The sequence below is a fragment of the Pristiophorus japonicus genome, chromosome 4 (assembly GCF_044704955.1).
Source record: "Pristiophorus japonicus isolate sPriJap1 chromosome 4, sPriJap1.hap1, whole genome shotgun sequence".
In the NCBI taxonomy this organism is placed as follows: Eukaryota; Metazoa; Chordata; class Chondrichthyes; family Pristiophoridae; genus Pristiophorus; species Pristiophorus japonicus.
Window position 1 is genome coordinate 75,582,242 of NC_091980.1, and position 22,927 is coordinate 75,605,168.

The window sequence follows — 22,927 nt, forward strand, 5'->3', positions numbered from 1 at the left end:
GATGTTGAGTTCCCAGCCCTGCTCATCCTGGAGCCACGTCTCCGTAATCCCAATCACATCATATTTGTTAACATCTATTTGCACAGTTAATTCATCCACCTTATTGCGGATACTCCTTGCATTAAGACACAAAGCCTTTAGGCTTGTTTTTTTAACACCCTCTGTCCTTTTAGAATTTTGCTGTACAATGGCCCTTTTTGTTCTTTGCCTTGGGTTTCTCTGCCCTCCACTTTTCCTCATCTCCTTTCTGTCTTTTGTTTTTGCCTCCTTTTTGTTTCCCTCTATCTCCCTGCATTGGTTCCCATCCCCCTGCCATATTAGTTTAACTCCTCCCCAACAGCACTAGCAAACACTCCCCCGAGGACATTGGTTCCGATTCTGCCCAGGTGCAGACCGTCCGGATTGTACTGGTCCCACCTCCCCCAGAACCGGTTCCAATGCCCCAGGAATTTGAATCCCTCCCTGCTGCACCATTGCTCAAGCCACGTATTCATCTGAGCTATCCTGCGATTCCTACTCTGACTAGCACGTGGCACTGGTAGCAATCCCGAGATTACTACTTTTGAGGTCCTACTTTTTAATTTAGCTCCTAGCTCCTTAAATTCATTTCGTAGGAACTCATCCCTTTTTTTACCTATGTCATTGGTACCAACGTGCACCACGACAACTGGCTGTTCTCCCTCCCTCCCTGAAAGTAAGTGCTCAACCAGCTGGTCTTTGGTCAAGTAATGCTTGTGGCTGAGATTGAACAAGTCAGTAGAATGTAAGATCAAGTGGCTATAACTAATGACCAGATTTCAAATTGAAATTATTGACTAAAGTTTTGTGTCATAATGAAAAGTTATTGTTAAAGATTTGAAGCAACATGGACTTACTTATTCAAGCTGCTTCTATATTGCCATTGTTTTGGTTCCGATTATAGAAGACCAAAATCTGTAACCTGGCTCCCAAATGTGTCTCCCTTATCCCAACAAGAGTTTTAGATCTTTTTTTTTAAACTGTCTGTCAGAATAAGGAGAGATTTTGTAGAATAAAAACGGGGAGCTGGGTTATCAAAATTAGTCTCTAGCAACCCAAACTAAAATAGCACCAATATAAAAACAGCTTTGTGAAGACATAGGGGCCGAAATTGCGCCTTCCCTTAAGGCCTCTTACCGCCGGAAATCGGCAGCCAAGCAGCAGAGTAGAATGGCTGCCGATTTTTCATGGACTGGTCGCCATTTTGAAAATTTCTCTCCTGCAGTATCCAGGCGGTGACCCACTCCCCTCACTACCGCTACACTGCTGCCGATCCGTCCTAATTGCGTCATCAGAGCACGCACCAGCGATGTTCTTCTCCCCCCTCCCCCCCCCAAACACACAATTTTGTGCTGAAAATCTTGCTCCCACTGCTTGGTGTCTCCGGCAGCTTTTTCTGTTGGTGCACTGTGCTTGCAGTGCTTGTAAAATGGTGGTGCTACTGCCATTAAAGGGGAGGACCTATTGCCGCAGCCACCATATTTTTTTTTGTCGGTCGATTGCTAGATTGGGACAACCATTATGGCCCCGGGTTCGGCCGAGCCGCCAACAGGCAGCCTGGCATCCCCTCCTGAGTGCCAGGCCACTGGCCCGGCCGAAACCCTCCATGGTGGCCCAGTGGACCTAACTAAACTAATTGCAGAGCTCGCAGCGGCCCTCCCCTTTAAGTGAATGGGAGAGATGTGGTGACACGTCAGCATGATGATGTCATCAGCGCTAGGCTTTTGAGTGACAGCGGCGGACATTCCGGCCTCCACTTACGCCCCTCTACTTACCGCACTTCCGCTCTCCGCCACACTTCCATCGCCATTATGACCGACATCCGGGCCACTCGAGAAAAAAAAAGCCAAAGAGCGGAATTTCGCGCAAGAGGCCACCATTTCTACCACGGCGATGAAAACAATCGAAACACGTTAGGTGCACCACATTTCCAGCGGGGGGCAATTTCGCCCCCATAAAGTGCTAAATAAATGCAAAACTTTATGTCTCTTAGCATTTCATGTACGATTGTTTTCAAGATTGATTATGTGAGCAAATGTGGCGGCTATGTTTGCTACAGCAAGATACACTAACAGAATGACCAGTTAATCGGTTTTTGGTTACGTTGGTTGAGAAAGGAATGTTGGCCAGGATGCCAGGAGAAACTCCCTATTTTCATTCAAATAGTGCCAATGGATGATTGTCAATTCGAACCACAGGTACAAATGGCCTTATCGCATTTGAAGGTTGGCATCTCTGGGGTACTTGACAATTTGGAAGGACAGACAAAGGAAAAGGAGATGGGGTAGCACTGTTAATAAAGGATGGGATCAGTGCGTTAGTAAGAAACAATATTGGTTCAGAGGATAAGATGTTGAATCAGTTTGGCTGGAGATAAGAAATAATAAGGGGAAAAAGTCACTGGTGGGCGTAGAGGCCCCCCTAACGGTGGACGGAGTATAAATCAAGAAATAAGGGAGGCTTGTAATAAAGGAACGGCAATAATTATGGGCGATTTTAACTTTCATGTTGATTGGACAAAGCAAATTGGCCAGGGCAGCCTTGAGGAAGAATTCATAGTGTATCCGGGATAGTTTCCTTGAACAGTACGTTGCAGAACCAACCAGGGAACAGGCTATCTTAGATGTGGTACTGTGTAATGAGACAGGATTAATAAGTGATCTCCTAGTAAAGGATCTTCTAGGAATGAGTGACGATTAACATGGTTGAATTTCAAATTCAGTTAGAGGGTGAGAAAGTTGGATCTCAAACCATTGTCCTAAGCTTGAAAAAAGGAGACTACAAAGGTATGAAGGCAGAGTTGGCTAAAGTGGACTTGGAAAATAGATTAACATATGGGACGGTTAATGAGCAGTGGCAAACATTTAAGGAGATATTTCATAACTCGCAACAAAAATATATCCCAATGAGAAGGAAAGACTGTAAGAGAAAGGATAACCATCCGTGGCTAACTAAGGAAATAAGGGAGGGTATTAATTTGAAAACAAGGGCATACAATGTGGCCAAGACTAGTGGGAGGCCAGAGAATTGGGAAACTTTTAAAAGCCAGCAAAGAACGACTAAAAAAATGATAAAGAGCCGAAAGATAGATTATGAGAGTAAACTAGCATGAAATATAAAAACAGGTGGTAAGAGTTTCTACAAGTACATAAAAAGGAAAAGAGTGTCTAAATAAATGTTGGTCCCCTGGAGAATTAATAATGGAGAACAGGGAAATGGCAGAGATGGTGAGCAAATATTTTGTATTGGTCTTCATGGTAGAAGACACTAAAAACATCCCAATAGTGGATAATCAAGGGGCTATAGGTAGGGAGAAACTTAATATAATCACTTATCACTAATGAAGTAGTCCTCGGCAAAATAATGGGACGAAAGGCGTACAAGTCCCCTGGACCTGATGCCTTACAGTCTAGGGTCTTAAAAGAGGTGGCTGCAGAAATAGTGGATGCATTAGTTGCAATTTACCAAAATTCCATGGATTCTGGGTGGTCCCAGCGGATTGGAAAACTGCAAATGTAACACCCCTATTTAAAAACTGAGGCAGGCAAAAAACGAGAAACTAGGACCAGTTAGCTGAACATCTGTCGTTGGGAAAATGCTAGAGTCCATTATTAAGGAAGCAGTGGTGGGACATTTGGAAAAGCATAAGTCAATCAAGCAGAGTCAGCATGGTTTTATGAAAGGGAAATCATGTTTGACAAATTTGCTGGAGTTCTTTGAGGATGTAACGAGCAGCGTGGATAAGGGGGAACCAGTGGATGTGGTGTATTTGGATTTCCAGAAGGCGTTCGATAAGGTGCCACATAAAAGATTACTGCACAAGACAAAAGTTGACTGGGTATTGGGTAATATATTAACATGAATAGAGGATATACTTACATTGGAGGCTATTCAGAGAAGGTTCACTAGGTTGATTCCAGAGATGAGGGGGTTGACTTATGAAGGTAGGTTGGGCCTATACACATTGGAGTTCAGAAGAATGAGAGGTGATCTTATCAAAACATGTAAGATAATGAGGGGGCTTGACAAGGTGGATGCAGAAAGGATATTTCCACTTATAGGGGAAACTAAAACTAGGGAACATAGTCTCAGAATAAGGGGTCGCCCATTTAAAACTGAGATGAGGAGGAATTTCTTCTGAGGGTTGTAAATCTATGGGCCAAATGGCCAAATCCTGCTCCTATTTCTCATGTTTTTATGTTCTATCAATGCAGTACTTTCTTCGTATTGTACTAGAATATCAGTGTTCAGTCGTGGACTAGGGTTTGAACCCACAATTTTTAGCTCTGATGTGAAAATGCTGCAAATCGAGCCAAGCTGACACATTTCACTGTGCTTGGGGAGCAGGAGATCCCAGAATGAAAGCAATTTATGTTCTAAAATTAGCTGTCAGCAAATAAATTGCTTTTCCTCCAGCTGCACTCATAAACTGACTGTCAATTTGTGTGATGGTAAAAGACCCACTTTTTGTAAGTCTTGAGAACTGCCAACAGTTTCGTAGGCTCTAGTTCTAGTTGGGGTCTAAAGGAGAATGGCACCAGGTAGGAATATAAATGAGCAGGAGCAGCACTGGGAGAATGGCATAGTGCAGCTATCCTGAAGACAACAGAGCACTATAAAAGTGCCTTCAGTAGTTCACATTTTGCACATGGCTGAAGGAGTTTCTGGAACATTCTGCTGGTTGGACATAGGCCAAATGGAAACTTGCATACTTAAAAAAGACACCCAAGTTTGTGAGTGCAACCTATATTTAAATTAGTAAACGGATGACATCTTTTATCTGCCCTGGAACTTGCTTTTGCACATCAGAGTTTTCTACAAATTCGAAATTACGTTTGCAGTCTTATTTGAATTTGAGTGATGGTGTGCTTGCATTTCTTGATGAATTGTGTAAGTTTATCATAATTTGGAGACAATTTCATGTAAGATGAGACTTTATTTATTTGGATTTTTGTATCTTATCAATATTTGAAATCTTGTGTTAGTTTTTAGTTTTGCAATCAAATTATCACTATGAAGCAACAATAATTTGGTTTGTTTTTCCAGAACTGTGCATTTAGAAACCTTGGGTTATAATCCTTAAAATGGTCCAGGCAAATTTTACACAATAGTTCTGGTATGGTATCTCTTGCTGAAGGTCTTTGTCCTTGCTGCTTCCAGAACTTTGGCTAATAGAACACAGAATAAATATTCTATCGACTCTGGATCAGTTCCTATGGATTGGAGGGTAGCTAATGTAACCCCCCTTTTTTTAAAAAAGAGGGAGAGAAAACAGGGAATTATAGACCAGTTAGCCTGACATCGGTAGTGGGGAAAATGTTGGAATCAATTCTTAAAGGCGCATTTGGAAAGCAGTGACAGGATCGGTCCAAGTCAGCATGGATTTATGAAAGGGATATCATGCTTGACAAATCTTCTGGAATTGTTTGAGGATGTAACTCGTAGAGTGGACAAGGGAGAACCAGTGGATGTGGTGTATTTAGACTTTCAAAAGGCTTTTGACAAGGTCCCACACGAGATTGGTGTGCAAAATTAAAGCACATGGTATTGGGGGTAATCTATTGATGTGGATAGAGAACTGGTTGGCAGACAGGAAGCAAAGAGTAGGAATAAATGAGTCCTTTTCAGAATGACAGACAGTGACAAGTGGGGTACCACAAGGTTCAGTGCTGGGCCCCCAAGCTATTTACAATATACATTAATGATTTGGACAAAGGAATTAAATGTAATATCTCCAAGTTTGCAGATGATACTAAGCTGGGTGGCAGTGTGAGCTGTGAGGAGGATGTTAAGAGGCTGCAGGGTGACTTAGACAGGTTAGGTGAGTGGGCAAATGCATGGCAGATGCAGTATAATGTAGATAAATGTAAGGTTATCCACTTTGGTGGCAAAAACAGGGAGGCAGAATATTATCTGAACGGTGACAGATTAGGAAAGGGGGAGGTGCAACGAGACCTGGCTGTCATGGTACATCAGTCATTGAAAGTTGGCATGCAGGTACAGCAGGCAGTGAAGAAGGCAAATGGCATGTTGGCCTTCATAGCGAGAGGATTTGAGTATAGGAGCAGGGAGGTCTTACTGCAGTTGTAGAGGGCCTTGGTGAGGCCACACCTTGAATATTGTGTACAGTGTTGGTCTCCTAATCTGAGGAAGGACATTCTTGCTATTGAGGGAGTGCAGCAAACGTTCACCAGACTGATTCCCGGGATGGCAGGACTGACCTATGAAAAAAGACTGAATCGACTAGGCTTATATTCACTGGAATTTAGAAGAATGAGAAGGGATCTCATAGAAACATTAAAAATTCTGACAGGATTAGATAAGTTAGATGCAGGAAGAATGTTCTCGATGTTGGGGAAGTCCAGAACCAGGGGCCACAGTCTAAGGATAAGGGGCCTACCCCTGCACCTATTTTCTATGTTTCGATAATGATTGTTATAATCAGCTCTGTAATTTATAGCTGCCTAAATGGAATGTGCCTTACCATGGTGTCCAAGATACTTGAGTATAAATGTTACTTTCTTCAGATTAGTACAGTACTGTATGCAGTGTGAACAATTTGGAATTTGTTTTTTAGTTGCAGCTGCACCTAAGGCAAAGAAAGAAATTGCCCCAACTTCTGCTGTGCAGTCCAGTGAGGAATCTGGGAGTAATGACCCTGACAAGTACTGTAGCCTGTGTCAAGCTTATTTTAACCATCCTGCTATTGCCAAACAACACTATGTGGGCAAAAGGCACAAGAAGCGTGAGACAAAAGCAAAGTTGTTGGAGCAACTGGGACAAGCTGGTAGTAATTGTGAGTATACAACTACCAGACAACTAGTGCACTGAATACTGCATATGGATAGAAGTGGGATTAAATATTGGAAATATACAACAGGCCCCACAGCATCTGATGAAATAAAGATTATGTTGCTGTTTGAGATCCGACATTACAAATTAGGGAAGGGTCTGCACCCAAAACATCAACCCATTATTATTTTTTCCTCTCAGTTGTTGACAGACCTGCTGTGTATTTGTCCTATTTCCTGTTTTTATTTCAGATTATCAGCATCTGTAAATTTTTCTTTTTGGGATTAAATATTGCAATTCTATATCTCAGGAGTTGATCCTGTAGATAAAGACAAAACCTGCTCACTGGAAAGGGAAGCTTTCACTACTTACCATGATATACATGTGCTTTCAATGTTAACACTTGAAATGGAATGTTCAACTTGGAAAATCATAGTGACCAATTTTGTGTATAGAATATCATTTGAATTAAGAAAAATGCTCTTGGATTCCATGGGCTAGAAATTCGGTTCTCTGCGAAAATGATACTTTTTCACCAAAATTACCGCTATCGTTATCGGGCCGGAACATAAGTACATAAGAAATAGGAGCAGGTTTAGGCCATCTGGCCCCTCGAGTCTGCTCCGCCATTTAAAAAGATCATGGCTGATCTAATCATGGATTCAGCTCCACTTCCCTGCCCGCTCCCCATAACAGTTTATTCCCTTGTCGCTCAAAAATCTGTCTATCTCCGCCTTAAATATATTCAATGACCCAGCCTCCACAGCTCTCTGGGGCAGAGAATTCTATAGATTTACAATCCTCTGAGAGAAGAAATTCCTCCTCATCTCAGTTTTAAATGGGCGGCCCCTTATTCTGAGACTATGTCTCCTAGTTTTAATTTTACCTATGAGTGGAAATATCCTCTCTGCATCCACCTTGTCGAGCCCCCTCATCTTATATGTTTCGATAAAATCACCTCTCATTCTTCTGAACTCCAATGAATATAGGCTCAACTCTTCATAAGTCAACCCCCTCATCTCCGGAATCAACCTAGTGAACCTTCTCTGAACAGCCTCCAATGCAAGTATATCCTCCTTAAATACGGAGACCAAAACTGTACACAGTACTCCAGGTGTGGCCTCACCAATACCCTGTACAGTTGTAGCAGGACTTCTCTGCTTTTATACTCCATCCCCCTTGCAATAAAGGCCAACATTCCATTTGCTTTCCTGATTACTTGCCGTACCTGCATACTAACTTTTTGTGTTTCATGCACAAGGACCCCCAGGTCCCTCTGTACTGCAGCACTTTGTAATTTTTCTCCATTTAAATTATAATTTGCTTTTCTATTTTTCCTGCCAAAGTGGATAACCTCACATTTTTCCACATTATACTCCATTTGACAAATTTTTGCCCATTCACTTAGCCTGCCTATATCCCTCTGCAGATTTTTTGTGTCGTCCTCATAATCTGCTTTCCCACCCATCTTTGTATCATCAGCAAACTTGGCTACATTACACTCGGTCCCTTCATCCAAGTCATTAATATAGCTTGAAAATAGTTGAGGCCCCAGCACCGATCCCTGTAGCACCCCACTAGTTTATGTCTGCCAACCGGAAAATGACCCATTTATACCGACTCTCTGTTTTCTGTTAGTTAGCCAATCCTCTATTCTTGCTAATATATTAAATTGAAATGAAATTCAAGCTTTAATTTGCGCAGCAGTAAAAATCGGCATTGCAAACCGCGATCCTCGCCAACTTTAGTCCGAGGCCGATAGCGCTGCGAATTGGGCCTTGGCAGGACGGAAAAACACCTAAAAGTTAATTGGAAAAAAAAATTCACAAAACATTTACAAGACACTTATCTATCGAATCGCTGAAAAAGAATTAAAACATAAAAACTTTAACTTACCTTTTCTGCAGGTCTTCATGCTTACCGCTGCTTCAAGGGCTGCAACGCAGCTTTTTACATGTCGGTGTTTTTCGCGCAAAATACTGGCGCGCAGAGAGCCAAATGTTTGACAAAAACACTATTTCGGGTCTTGCACAGCGGCGCTCCTCTCGCCAGCGGTATTTGAAAACTGCCGCCGCAAAACGTCACTGAAATTCCTGCTGACCGTCTTTTCGCCAAATATGGTAAAATATCGCCAAAATACGGTCGCAAAGTCAGCGAATTTCTAGCCCTATATGTTTTCTCAAATCTATTAATAATTTGTAGTTTTGTGGCAGACAAAATAAATTTCCTTCAAGCCACAATTAGAAATATAGACTTCCTGATTTATCTTACTTAGTTAAAAACTTTAACTGAGTTTAATACAACTAATTAATATGTAGGTTAGATGGTGCTTGTTTTATATTGGCACGGTTTGTAAAGGGGAAATCACTATTTATTACACTTCAAAGCTGATGGATCTTGCAATATTGTGCTATCGAAATATATTTGCCTAAAGTATACAACAACATCAAATTCCTCAGTTCAGTTTACTTTTTTCCTGAAATGCAGTTAAATGAACTATTTGCTTTGCTTAATGCCTTATCTGGTCAGTTATGATCTTGCACTACAAGCTGGGTGATTGCAAACCAGTGTCATTCAATGTGCTTTGTTCGTTATTTGTTCATTGGTAATCTGGTCCTTTGAAAATGTTGCCTGCTAATTTGAAGCAAATTGTTGAATCTAAAGAGAGAACGTTGCATTTTTGTTTGAAAGCAGGCAAGCTTTTAATGACTTGGTCTGTAGAGTCGTGTCATTACCATTGGCACTTGGCTGAAATAACTTACAAATCCAGAAAAAAACACATTTGTACTTTTACTGTACCATTTGTTGTGTGTGCAATCTTGCACTGTTCTAAACATCAAATCTGGCATTGCTGGGGTATGGTTCCACAGGTACCCTGTAGTACCTTTCCCAGTTGGTCATTCATTAAACTAGACAGTGAGTGTTGATGCTCTATTTTCAATGAAGGACATAGCAGCTCAGCCCTACACTGTTCGCATTTCCACCAGGAATTGGTGTAATGACCGTGGCTTATTTTTGATTCTTGTGCTCTTGCGCATACTACTCCTTCAACAGCTGTAGTTGACACCAACTAATATTAACTGAGATTGAACCTGGAATCGTACTGGTCTATAAGGTTCAGCTACTCACTGCCTTGATCCAGCTGAAATTTTGTTCATTGGGGATAAAAATTAGAAAAATCGTCAACTCATTTTGTCTTGTACATAGCTGAGTCAGACCTCTCCAATTCCCCATTTGTCACTGCGTGCTTCATTGTTGCCCTTTTGTGTCCTTTTTCCATCTAAGTCTACTACCTTCTGGAAAACCAGTGATCAGCAGTGGTGCTCCATAACCTGAAATCAAGCGCAGGCAGTGGAAGGAGCGTGCGGCAAACCAGTCCCGCCCACCCTTTCCCTCAACGACTGTCCCACCTGTGACAGAGACTGTAATTCCTGTATTGGACTGTTCAGTCACCTAAGAACTCATTTTTAGAGTGGAAGCAAGCCTTCCTCGACTTCGAGGGACTGCCTATGATGATGTTTACATTACTGGGAGGCTTGGGTAGCTTTGGCGGTCACTGCAAAAGCAGACTTTAATTTAATGTAAAGTTTAATATGGAAATATGAGTGACAGGATGGGAACTTGGAGATGCATTCTAAGTGAGGAAAAATTATTCTGCAAGACATACAGGTCTGTGCTTTCCGTTTGGCAGTTGCATCAGGGGACATGAGACAAGTGAATGCCACTGAGATGCTCCCCTAGCCTTACGGCTGTTTATTTAGCCCTCTGGTAATAACCATCACAGAGGTTGGATCCCTGGCCTCTGGCAGGGAGATATGCCACTGCCAGAGGCCACTCCCTGCCAATGTGCTGCTCAAGTGCTGTGGGGTCTTCTGCTGTGGCAAAAAGGGGTTCCCAATGTGCTGTCTGGCAATATTTTTTAAAAAGAAGATCCCTCTTACCTTATGAGGCCTGTGCAAGGATGTACTTGCACAGGCCCCTATTCCAAGTTATCTCTGTTGACCTCTCAAATGACTTCTGGATGCTGGGGTTTAAAGTGCCTGGTATTTTTGCTGACTAAATGACAGAAAAAATAGCAGGCTGTGCTTCTTCCATTTGCATTTGCATGTATGAACGATTATAGTTTCTCCAGTCCCAACTGGCCTCTAGAAAGCAGCTGAGAGACGAGGACACCACCCAGAGCATCGCTAAGCTGTTTTCTACTCCTGCTTAACTAGGTACCATGTAAAATCAGCGGGGGGGTGGGGACGTGGAATGCCTAGCTAACTATGAGTAACTAAAGCTATGGATTAACTGTAAAGTTTGAGAAATATATAAAAAAGTGATTAGTCTTAACACTTTTTAACATAATTAGGTGTTATGTAACTTCATATTTTATTGAAGCAGGTAAAGATTTCAAATAGCTGCATTACCAAGGCAAGAAAATAAACTAGTTTGCCATAAAACGAGAAAATAAAAGGGAGAATGCAAATATTGGAACTGTGAAATAAAAACAGGAAATTACGGAAATGTACAGCAGGTAGTCAGTATCTGTAAAAGACAAGACAGGCAATGATGTCTTGGGTGTGAAACCTTTCATCGGAACTGAAGTCAGAAAGATAAATGGGATTTTGTTACGGTTGGAACGAAGTTGAGGAGGAAGAGAATCAATAGGTAAACCAAATCACTGAAAGGAAGTGGATGGGTTACTTGATGCTTAAACTATAATTGCATAGAAATTAAAACATGGAAACCGTCCGTTTGGCCCAACCAGTTCGGGTTAGTGGTCATCCTCTGTAGGAGCAGTGTAATGGTATTAAGGAATATGGAACCAAGGTGGGTAAATGGAGTTGAGATACAGACTAGCCATGGTCTAATTGAATAGTGAAACAAGCTCAAGGGGCTGAATGGCCTACTCGTGTTCCTATATTGTTCTAGAAAGCTGTCCCAAATCCATTCTAGAAATTCATTACCTTTACTACTTGAGCGGATCTGCTTCTCCTAGTCGGAAAATTAAAGTCTCCCAATATAACCGCATTGATTTTGCTATATGCTTCCCTGATCTCTATTTATATATTCCCCCCTCCACTACATCATTGCTATCAGGTCTGCAGACAACTCCCCCAGAGTCTTTCATCCTTTGCTGTTCCTGAACTCTACCCATAGTGTTTCCACTGCCTGATCATACTTCCTGAAATCCCTTTTTTCTACTGCTGTAATTGTATTTTTTTTTCAATTATACAGCTACTTTCCCTCCATTCCCAATTTACCTGTCCTTTTTCAAGATCCTAGCACCTGGAATATTAGCTCCCAATCATGCCCAGCTTGTTTACTAATTAACAAATCTGACTGTTAGTGGAACTGCCTCAGCATTCTGTTATGAAAAAGAAGGCAGCTGATTTAGCTGCTTGTTTTAGACCTCAATCACTGGAAAGGTTGTTTTATCTATTCGATCTCATCCCTTCATAGTTTTAAACACCTATCAAATTACCCTCTAATATCCTCTGTTCTAATGAAAACAGCTCCAATTTTTTGTCTTTTTTGCATTTATATTTCCTCATACCAGGTAGCACCTTTTGGAATCTGCTGTGCTTCCTTTAATGTGGAGCTCAACACAGTTCTCCAACTGTGGTCTTACCAAGGTTTTATATAGGGCCCAAGTTTCCACATGATTTGCGCCTGATTTTTAGGAGCAACTGGTGGAGAACGGACTATCTTAGAAATCGCAATTCTCCACATTTTTTTTTCTGCAGTTCTAGTCAGGTAGAACAGTTCTACTTTGGAACAGAATTTTTTCTTCAAAAGGGGGCGTGTCCGGCCACTGACGCCTGATTTGAAAGTTTCCACAGTGAAAACGTACTCCAAACTAAAATAGAATGGAGCAAGTGAAGATTTTTGTAGAACTGAAAAAACCTGTTCTACACATTAAAAAATCAAGCGCAGGTTACAAATTAGGCGTCCAGAACGAGGTGGGGGGGGGGGGAAGGGAAGTCATTAAATTCTATAATAAATCCTTATTTATACTTCTACAAATATTATACAAATAAATCCAACCTGAATAAACATTTATAAGCAAAGAAAAGATTAAATAGACCATCTTCCTACCTGTGTGAAAGTGCTTCAGGCAGGCCTTTCGGGACCGAAGGCTGAACGGGCTGGCCCGAGACTTCGGGCAGGGCCGTCCCCAGCACCAGATTTACAGGTAGGTGGCGTTGGGTCGGGTCGGGGGGGGAGGGGAGGGGAGGGGGAAGGAAGGGAGAGAGAGGGGGGGGGGAAGGGAGAGAGGGGGGGGGGAAGGGAGAGAGAGGGGGGGGAAGGGAGAGAGAGAGAGGGAAGGGAGAGAGAGAGAGAGAGGGAAGGGAGAGAGAGAGAGAGAGAGGGAAGGGAGAGAGAGAGAGAGAGAGAGAGAGAGAGAGGGGGGGGGGGAAGAGAGAGAGAGAGAGAGAGGGAGAGGGAGGGAGGGATGGGGGGAGAGGTCAGGTCGGATCCAGTCCGGGAGCGGGAGTAGAGTCGGGTCGGGGGGGCGGGAGCGCGGGTCGGGTCCAGTTGGGGAGGCGCAGGTCGGGTCGAGTCGGGGGGGCGGGCAGCGGGAACATGAGCGCGGGTCAGGGCGGGGAGCGGGAACAGGAGCGCGAGGCGGGGCGCGGGAACAGGAGCGCGGGTGGGGGGGGGCGGGGGTGTCGGGTCTGGTCCGGAGGCGGGGGGGGGGGCGGGGAGTGGGTGTCGGGTCTGGTCTGGTCCGGAGGCAGAGGCTGAGGGGGGAGAGCGGGTGTCGGGTCTGGTCCAAAGGCAGGGCGGGGGCGGGGAGCGAGTGTCGGGTCTGGTCGGGGGGAAGCAGGAGCTGGCCATGGGAGGAGCCTTATTCACGCAGCCCCAGTGAGGCCATTCAGCCAGGGCTAGGGGCTGCGTGCTTCGGGCCCCTCCCACACAGTTCGGCGCCTGGAGCTACTGCACTTGCGTGCTCACTGTAGCGCGCATGTGCAGAGGTCCCGGCACTGTTTTCAGCGCAGGGACCTGGCTCCGCCCCTCCCACAGCTCGTGCTGGCTGCGCCGAGGGCCAGAGGACCTGTAAGTCGGTGGAGAATACCGAGGATTTTTTTAGGCGCACTTTGTGGCGTGAAAAACAGGCATCCAGGTCGGGACTGCGCCGTTCTCGGCGCGTGTGGAAACTTGGGCCCATTGATTCATCATTAACAGAAGGCTATTAGATGACATAAAATATTAACTCCTTCTCTGATTGATTTACCTATTGATCCTTTCCCTTTCATCTTTTTTTTCCCTAACCGTACTAAATCGCATGTTTTTTTTAAAGCATCAGTTCAGATTAAGGTTGCACACTTAAAAACATAAAACCCTATTTTTCTCTTTACAGATGCTGACTGATCTGTGTGTTTTATTATAGTTGACCATAACTGGATTTTCTCTCGCCCATAATCCTACTTTTTTTTTCTAAATGTGCATTTCCGTTTGCAATTTTTAAAATCCATCTTCCATAACATTGGTGAAATTGCTCTATTACAGTTATTTAGAGAAGTTTACCACGCTATGGAAGATGGATAAGAATCATTGCTGTTGAGGGATGAAATTAGAAAGGATGAGGAAAGGAAACTAGATAGCTGAGCAAATATAAAATAAAACTGTCCTTGAAAGTTCAGCTTTTGCTAAATGTACTTTTATAGGCAGGTAATTGCATTATTCCAACAGTTGTTTATAATGGCAGGTAACTAAATTATAATCTTTCACAGCTGCTGCTGCTGCTAAAGGCTACCCCTGTAACACCTGTAACATTGTACTGAACTCAATAGAACAGTATCAGGCACACATCCAGGGAACCAAACACCAGAACCAGTAAGTACGCTTGCCTGTTTTTTTAAGCAGATCTAAAAAGTTATCCTGCTCTTACCATCACATAACAACCTATAGAGGACAGACAAAAATGTGCAGTGACTTGGAGAAACTTAGTTTGGCTTGTATCAGGGTAGAGCCCATTGGACCTATTGCCATTATCTTTATTTTGGGTGCAAAGAACCATTTTGATACATTAACATGGTTAATCAGTAATCTGATGTGCAGGGGTTGTTGTTGGAATGAATGCATTTAAATCTGAATGAGACATCTTGATTTTTACATTTGAATTTCACATTGGTGAAATTACTGGTCTAGATAGGTCACCTATGGGAATGAAAACTGAAGTGCTGGTCAGTTGTATCCATAGTGGACAAAGTAGAGTTCCATAGGCTATTGAGGAAGTCACTTTTACTTATCTTGTGAATTCCTCAATGACCTGCATACAGCTGAAGTATTGGAAGAGCCCTATACCTGTCAAAATAATTCAAATTGCAGGCTTGGGCCAGAAGATTATACTTCTGGAATACTTCATTTCACAAAATCAAGATGGTTGCATACTCGGTAACATTTATCCACAGACCAGTAGATCTGATTCATACTATTGCATGGGAAGCCCACGCTGCTATTGTGATATATTCATCTCTGCACACTGCAAAACTACAAAGCATATCTGTTAATGGTGTTGAATTAGGAGCATGCTCTGCTGATTAGGGCAGTCAGATTTTGCATTGGTTTAGATGGTTGGGGAAAGGTGTTTAGATCTTCCAGCTTCATACAATCTCTTCTGGCAGTGGTCACACCTCTTCCTAATCCTGGGTTCATCTATTGGTCTGGTGCCAGCTCTTGTATTTTTAATGTGTTCTGTAGCAGTGAGCAATGCTAGTAAAGTTGCATTCATTGCCATTTCAGAGATCTTTAAGAGACTCTACAAGGACAAGGGACTGGAGTAACATGTAGGCCAGACTGAGTCGGGGTGGCAGTATCCCTTCACAAGGGCATTAGTGAACCAGTGGGGTATTTTATGACCATATGGCAGCTTTCATGGTCATTTCTGATGCCAACTTACAAATATCAGATTCATTAACTCAATTTCACAACTTGCCATGGTGATACCTGAACTCCACCTCTGGATTGCTAGTCCAGTACCATAACCACTACTTTGCTGTACCACTTGTATGACTAAGGTAGTCTTTAGCTGTTGTTCATTTAAATTTATTGAGTCAGAGACTATGCTGTAAGATGTTGCTTCAGGTTTAGCTCTGGTGTTGATCTATGCCAATAATGACAGCGACTTCACACACAACTTTCCCCAAGAGATTTCTGAAGTGACAACTTTAGGATAATGTTCTGCACTATTGAGACGATAGATGCCTTTTCTTGCACTCTGGCTATAGCACCATCCACAGATCATTAGTGAAACCTAGGATAGTTTAAATCCTTGTCAAGAGATCTATCTTCTTCAGCCTAGTAACCTGAAACTACTGGCTATTTACCAATTTTGTCTCTAGAATCATAGAAATTTGCAGCACGGAAGGAGGACATTTCTGCCCATTGTGTCTACGCCGACAACAAAGAGCTATCCAGTCTAGTCCCACTTTCCAGCTCTCGGTCCGTAGCCCTGTAGTTTATGGCACTTCAAGTGCACATCCAAGTACTTTTTAAATGTGGTGAGGGTTTCTGCCTCTACCACCCTTTCAGGCAATAAGTTCCAGACCCCCACCACCTTCTGGGTGAAGAAATTTCCCCTCAAATCCCCTCTAAACCACCTACCAATTACTTTAAATCTGACTCCTCTGCTAAGGGAAATAGGTACGTCTAATCCACTCTATCTAGGCCCCTCATGATTTTATACACCTCAATAAGGTCTCCCCTCAGCCACCTCTGTTCCAAAGAAAACAAATGCAGCCTATCCAATCTTTCCTCATGGCTAATCTCCAGTCAAGGCAACATCCTCGTAAATCTCCTCTGTACCCTCTCTAGTGCAATCACATCGTTCCTGTAATGTGGTGACTAGAACTGCACACAGTACTCCAGCTGTGGCCTAATTAGTGTTTTATACAGTCCACGGCATCAAACGCACTACCCTCAACGACCATCCTTGTTACCTCCTTAAAAAATGCAATTGGGTTAGCCACAGATGACCTTCCCTTAACAAATCCATGCTGACTGTCCTTAATTAATCCGTGTCTTTCTAAATGAAGATTTATCTTGTGTCTCAGAATTTTTTCCAATAATTTTCCCACAACAGACGTTAGGCTACTGGCCTGAAATTACTCGATATATCCCTTTCTCCCTCTTTAAACAAAGGTACCAAGTTAGCAGTCCTCCGGCACCACACCTGTAGCCAGAGAGGATTGGAAAATGATGGTCAGAGCCTCTGCTATTTCCTCTTTTGCTTCTCTTAACAGCCTGGGATACATTTCATACAGGCCTGGGGATTTATCCACTTTCAAAGCTGCTAAACCCCTTAATATTTCCTCTCTCACTATGTTTATTTTATTTAGTATTTTACAGTCCTCCTCCCTGATTGCAATGTCTGCATCCCCCCCCTCTCTTTTGTGAAAACAGATGCAAAGTATTCATTAAAAACCATACCCACGTCTTCCGTCTCCACACACTATATGGTCTCTAATAAGCCCTACTCTTTCTTTAGTTAGCCTTTTGTTCTTACTGTATTTATAAAACATATTTGGGATTCCTTGATTTTACTTGCCAAAAGTTTTTCATGCTCTCTCTTTGTTTTCCTAATTTCCTTTTTAATTTCACCCCTGCACTTTCTATACTGCTCGAGGTTATGCAGTATTTAGCCCACGGTATCTGTCATAAGCCTCCCTTTTTTTCTTTCTTCTACCCTGTATGTCCCTTGACATCCAGGAGGCTCTAGATTTGTTAGTTCCACCCTTTTTCTTTAAGGGCTCTGAACCCTTCGGATCTCTTCCTTGAATGCCTCCCACTGCACTGACACTGATTTACCTTCAAGTAGCTGTTTCCAGTCCACTATGGCTAAATCACCTCTCAGCTTATCAAAATTGGCATTTCCCCAATTGGGAACTTTTATTCCTGGTCTATCTTTGTCCTTTTCCATAGCTATCCTAAATCTAACTGAATTATGATCACTAGCACCAAAATGCTCTCCCACTGATACCCCTTCCACCTGCCCATCTTCATTGCCTAGAACTAAGTCCAGAACCGCCCCCTCCCTTGTTGGGCTTGCTACATACTAGCTTTAAAAAAAAGTTCTCCTGAATGCATTTTAGGAATTCCGCACCCTCTATACCTTTCACACTAATTTTATCCCAAGTCTCTGAAAGAAATGGGAAGAGATGGGGATGGTCTCCATGATCTAGCTATGCTGCTGACTCCGCATGTATCTCCTTTGGTGTCTTCGGTTCACAGAGTTCCTCTGTTTACTCAGCCACTTTGCAAGTTTGTCATGCTCTCTCTTTGCTTTCCTAATTTCCTTTTTAATTTCACCCCTGCACTTTCTATACTCCTAGAGTTTCTGCAGTATTTAGCCCTCTGTATCCGCTGTCTACGCTTGGTTTCTGCTTGCTCTCGATGATTAGACTCTAGGTGCTCAGCGCCCTCCCGGATGCTCTTCCTCCACTTTGGGTGGTCTTGGGCCAGGTTCCCAGATGTTGGTGGGGATGTTGCACTTTATCAAGGAATCTTTGAAGGTGTCCTTGAAGCGTTTTCTTTGCCCACCTGGGGCTCGCTTACCGTGTCGAAGCCTCAAAAATTTATCACCATGATGATGTGCAAGCCGTGATCCTGACCCACAGACCCAATCCACATCCGGACCGGGGTCAAGCAAGGCTGCATCATCGCACCAACGCTCTTCTCGATCTTCCTTGCTGCAATGCTTCATCTCGCCATCAGCAAGCTGCCCACTGGAGTGGAGTTAAATTATAGAACAAATTGGAATCTGTTTAACCGCCACCGCCTCCAGGCCAGATCCAAGGTCGTCCCATCCTTGAACTATAGTATGCAGACAATGCTTGCACCTGCGCACACTCGGAGGCCGAACTCCAAGCCATCGTCCACACCTTTACCGAGGCATACGAGGACATGGGCCTTACACTAAACATCCTTAAGACAAAGGTCCTCTACCAATCTGAACCCGCCACACAGCACTGCCCCCCCCGATTATCAAAATTCACAACGAGGCCTTGAACAACATGGACCATTTTCCACACCTCGGGAGCCTACTGTCGGCAAGGGCAGGCATCAATGACTGCCTTCAGTGTGCCAGCGCAGCCTTCGGTCGCCTGAGGAAGAGTGTTTGAAGACCAGGACCTCAAATCTGGTACCAAGCTTATGGTATACAGGGCAGTAGTGATATCTGGACTATATCTAGCAGACACCTCAAAACGCTGGAGAAGTACCACCAGCGCTGCCTCCGCAAGATTCTGCAAATCCATTGGCAGGATAGACGCACCAACGTCGGTGTTCTCGCTCAGCCCAATATTCCCAGCATCGAAGCATTGACCACACTCGATCAGCTCTGCTGGATTGGCCACATCGTCCATATGCCCAACACGAGACTCCCAAAGCAAGCGCTCTACTTGGAGCTTCAACATGGCAAGCGAGCCCCAGATGGGCAGAGGAAACACCTCAAGGATACCTACAAAGCCTCTGGAAAAAGTGCAACAACCCCACCGACACCTGGAAATCTCTGGCCCAAGACAGCCTAAAGTGGAGGAAGAGGATCCGGGAGGGCGCTGAGCACCTCAAATCTCATTACCGAGAGCATGCAGAAAGGGGTACTGAGGGAATGATCAGCCATGATCGTATCGAATGGTGCTGCAGGCTCGAAGGGCCGAATGGCCTACTCCTGCATGTATTTTCTATGTTTCTAAGCATAGACAGTGGAAGGAGCGTGCTTCAACCCAGGCTCCCCACCCACCCTTTCCTTCAAACACTGTCTGCCCCACCTGTGACAGACTGTAGGTCCTGCATTTGAGTCATCTGAGAACTCACTTTTAGAGTGGAAGCAAGTCGTCCTCGACTCCGAGGGACTGCCTATGATGATGATCCACTATATTTCAAGTAAAACTGACTAGTAGATCTAAACCGATAATACAAAATTTACTGATATTCAGATGTACTTGTAATTGGACCCAAACATTGATACCTAAGGTAGCTCCAAGAAGGTGAAACCCTTTTCCCTCATTGCCTGCTCTTTCCCTTTCTTCAGAGGCGATGGCTTCGGAAAGAGAATGTTAACAGCTGGGTGCATGGAAAGAACTTTACGCACAGGGCTACTTTAGACATGTAAACCTTTTCACTGGGTGAAATTAGTGCAAAAGTACTTTCTATCACGAGCAGGCTGGTTTGGTTAACACTGGACAAGATTCTTTTGTAACTGTTGGCACTGGACATGTTCGATACTAAGGTTAAAATGGCTGCTCAGGTATAGTAATCTGTGATTTTCCTAGGCAAAGGATTTCAGGGTCTGTACCAAACTGGGTGAAAAGACTGGCTGTATCAATCTGGTAAAGGGTTGTTTGATAAGTAGGTAGAGTCACTTTCTTTTAAAGTTCTCAAGAAAGTGACTCTACCTACTTATCAAACAACACTTTTATTATAAATTTTATAAATTACAATGATCTATCCAAATAAGCCCTTTTCTGCCAGATCAGGGCCCAGGCACAAGTTATCTCTTCACGCCAAATGAGGAGTTATACCAGGGACTAAATTTCTCTAACAGGGTGCTTGAAAGGAAAAGATTATCTCCTACCTTTTCTACCAGGACAATAATATTTTGCTGCTGTTCTCCAAGTTAGCCTAAAGGCCTTCCAATTCCTACCACCAGTTTATACACTTTTTTGATAGCCCTGTGAAGTAGAACAAGTGAAAAAGAACATTAGGATTATAGGTAATTTCATTCTTAATTGCCCTCTATATAAAAATAAAATACTCTCTTTGGTGTTTGTCTTGCTGGCCTGGTGTGGCTTACAACTGCTGCAGTTTACAGCATAATGCTTCAGTGACCTTACTGGTGCTTGTAGTCTTGATTCTTCCCGCTCTGGCCGAAGAACAAAAACCCTAATAGAACAAAGTCTTGATTAGCGCGCGGGGGGGGCGGGGGGGGTGTAATGGGGAAATGGAGGAGGTCATTGCATCATACAGCACAGAAAGAGGCCATTAGTCCCATCGTACCTGTGCCAGCACTTTGGGCCCAAGTTTCCACAGGATAAAAAACGGGCGCCCCTCCGAGCTGGGCGCCCATTTTTCGCGCCTAAACCGGTGCCAGAAAAAAAACGCGCTATTCTCGAGCGCTTTGCAGCTCCTTGTCTGTTTGGCGCGGCGCCCAGGGAGGCGGAGCCTACACTCGCACCGATTTTGTAAGTGGGAGGGGGCGGGTACTATTTAAATTCGTTTTTTTCCTGTTGGCAACGCTGCGCGTTGGAGCGTTCACGCACGCGCAGTGTGAAGGAAACATTGGCACTCGGCCATTTTTGTAGTTCTTTGTAGCTGTTTAATTTTTGAACAATTTTTAATAAAAGCACATTGCCATCAGCACTGAGGCTACCCTTCTCACTGTCTCCTCCCCCTCCCCACCCTCCACGGCAACAAACGGCAGTTTCCTCCCCCTCCTTCCACTCCACGGCAACAAACGGCGGTTTCCTCCCCCTCCCTCCCCTCCACGGCAACAAATCGCTGTCTCCTTCCCCTCCCTCCCCTCCACGGCAACAAACGGCGGTTTCCTCCCCCTCCCTCCCCTCCACGGCGGCAACAAACCGCTGTCTCCTTCCCCTGTCTCCTCCCCCTCCCTCCCCTCCACGGCAACAAACAGCGGTTTCCTCCTCCTCCCTCCCCTCCGCGGCGGCAACAAACCGCTGTCTCCTTCCCCTCCCTCCCCTCCGCGGCAACAAACGGCGGTTTCCTCCCGCGGGAACGAACGATGGCTGAAGCACTTTCACACAGGTAGGAAGATGGTTTATTTAATCTTTTCTTTGCTTATAAATGTTTATTCAGGTTGGATTTATTTGTATAATATTTGTAGAAGTATAAATAAGGATTGATTGTAGAATTTAATCACTTCCCTTCCCCTCCCCCCCCCCCCCCCCCCCACCTCGTTCTGGATGCCTAATTTGTAACCTGCGCCTGATTTTTTAATGTGTAGAACAGGTTTTTTCAGTTCTACAAAAATCTTCACTTGCTCCATTCTACTTTAGTTTGGAGTACGTTTTCACTGTGGAAACTTTGAAATCAGGCGTCAGTGGCCGGACACGCCCCCTTTTGAAGAAAAAATTCTGTTCCGAAGTAGAACTGTTCTACCTGACTAGAACTGCAGAAAAAAAAAGTGGAGAATTGCGATTTCTAAGATAGTCCGTTCTCCACCAGTTGCTCCTAAAAATCAGGCGCAAATCATGTGGAAACTTGGGCCCATTGAAAGAGTTTTCCAATAGTCCCGCTCCCTTGCTCTTTCCCTGTAGCCCTGCAAATCTTTAATTTTTAAGTATATATCCATTTCCCACTTGCTATTGAATCTGCTTCAACCACTCTTTCTGGTAATGCAATTCAGATCATTACAACTTGCTGAGTAAAAATATTCTTTTCATATCCCAGCTGGCTTTTTTTTTACCAATTGCCTTAAATCTGTGTCCTCTGGTTACCGGCCCACCTGCTGGTTGAAACAGTTTCTATCAAAACCCCGTAAATTTTAAACACCTCCATTAAATCTCCCCATAACCTTCTTTGTTCTAAAGAGAAAAATCCCAGCTTCTCTAGTTTCTCCACATAACTGGATTTCCTCATCCCTGGTAGCATTCCGGTAAATCTCCTCTGCGCCCTCTCCAAGGCCTTGTCATCCTTTCTAAAGTGTGGTGCCCAGAATTGTACACAGTACTCCCACTGAGCCCTAATGAGAGATTTGTAAAGGTTTAGACTTCCTTGTTTTTGTATTCAATGCCAAGTATCCCATAGGCTTTCTTGACCACTTTATCAACTTGCCCTGCCATGTTCAAAGATTTATGAATATCCTCTTTATCTATTTTTGTTCTATCCAATTTCTCTACCCACTCCTTTACTGTAACATTGGCAGTATCCTCTTCTTTAGTGAAGACAGATGCAAAGAACTTATTTGGTACTTTAGCCATGCTTTTGCCTCCACAAGATGATTTTCTTTTTCGTCCTTAATCGGTCCCACCTTTACTTCAATTATCCTTTTGTTCTTTATGGGCTCAATTTTCCCCAAAGCATTTTTTTGGCGTACTTGAAGAGTTGCGCCTGATTTTTTTTTTGTGGCTCAAGTACGCCCAAAAAAAGTGTTTTAAGTTTCCCC

General features: G+C 43.7%; 1 protein-coding gene across 2 annotated transcripts in view; it reads left to right on the forward strand.

Moving 5' to 3' along the window:
* LOC139262965 (zinc finger matrin-type protein 4-like) overlaps positions 1–22,927 on the forward strand; it is a 57,273-nt gene that overhangs the window by 21,202 nt on the left and 13,144 nt on the right. For both annotated transcript variants that reach the window (XR_011593006.1, XM_070878356.1), the window contains exons 5-6: positions 6,596–6,814; positions 14,535–14,637. Coding sequence is in view for 1 of the 2 variants with exons in the window: in XM_070878356.1 (XP_070734457.1) it covers positions 6,596–6,814; positions 14,535–14,637 (322 nt within the window). In the remaining variant the exon portion in view is untranslated. The remainder of the gene's footprint in view (positions 1–6,595; positions 6,815–14,534; positions 14,638–22,927) is intronic.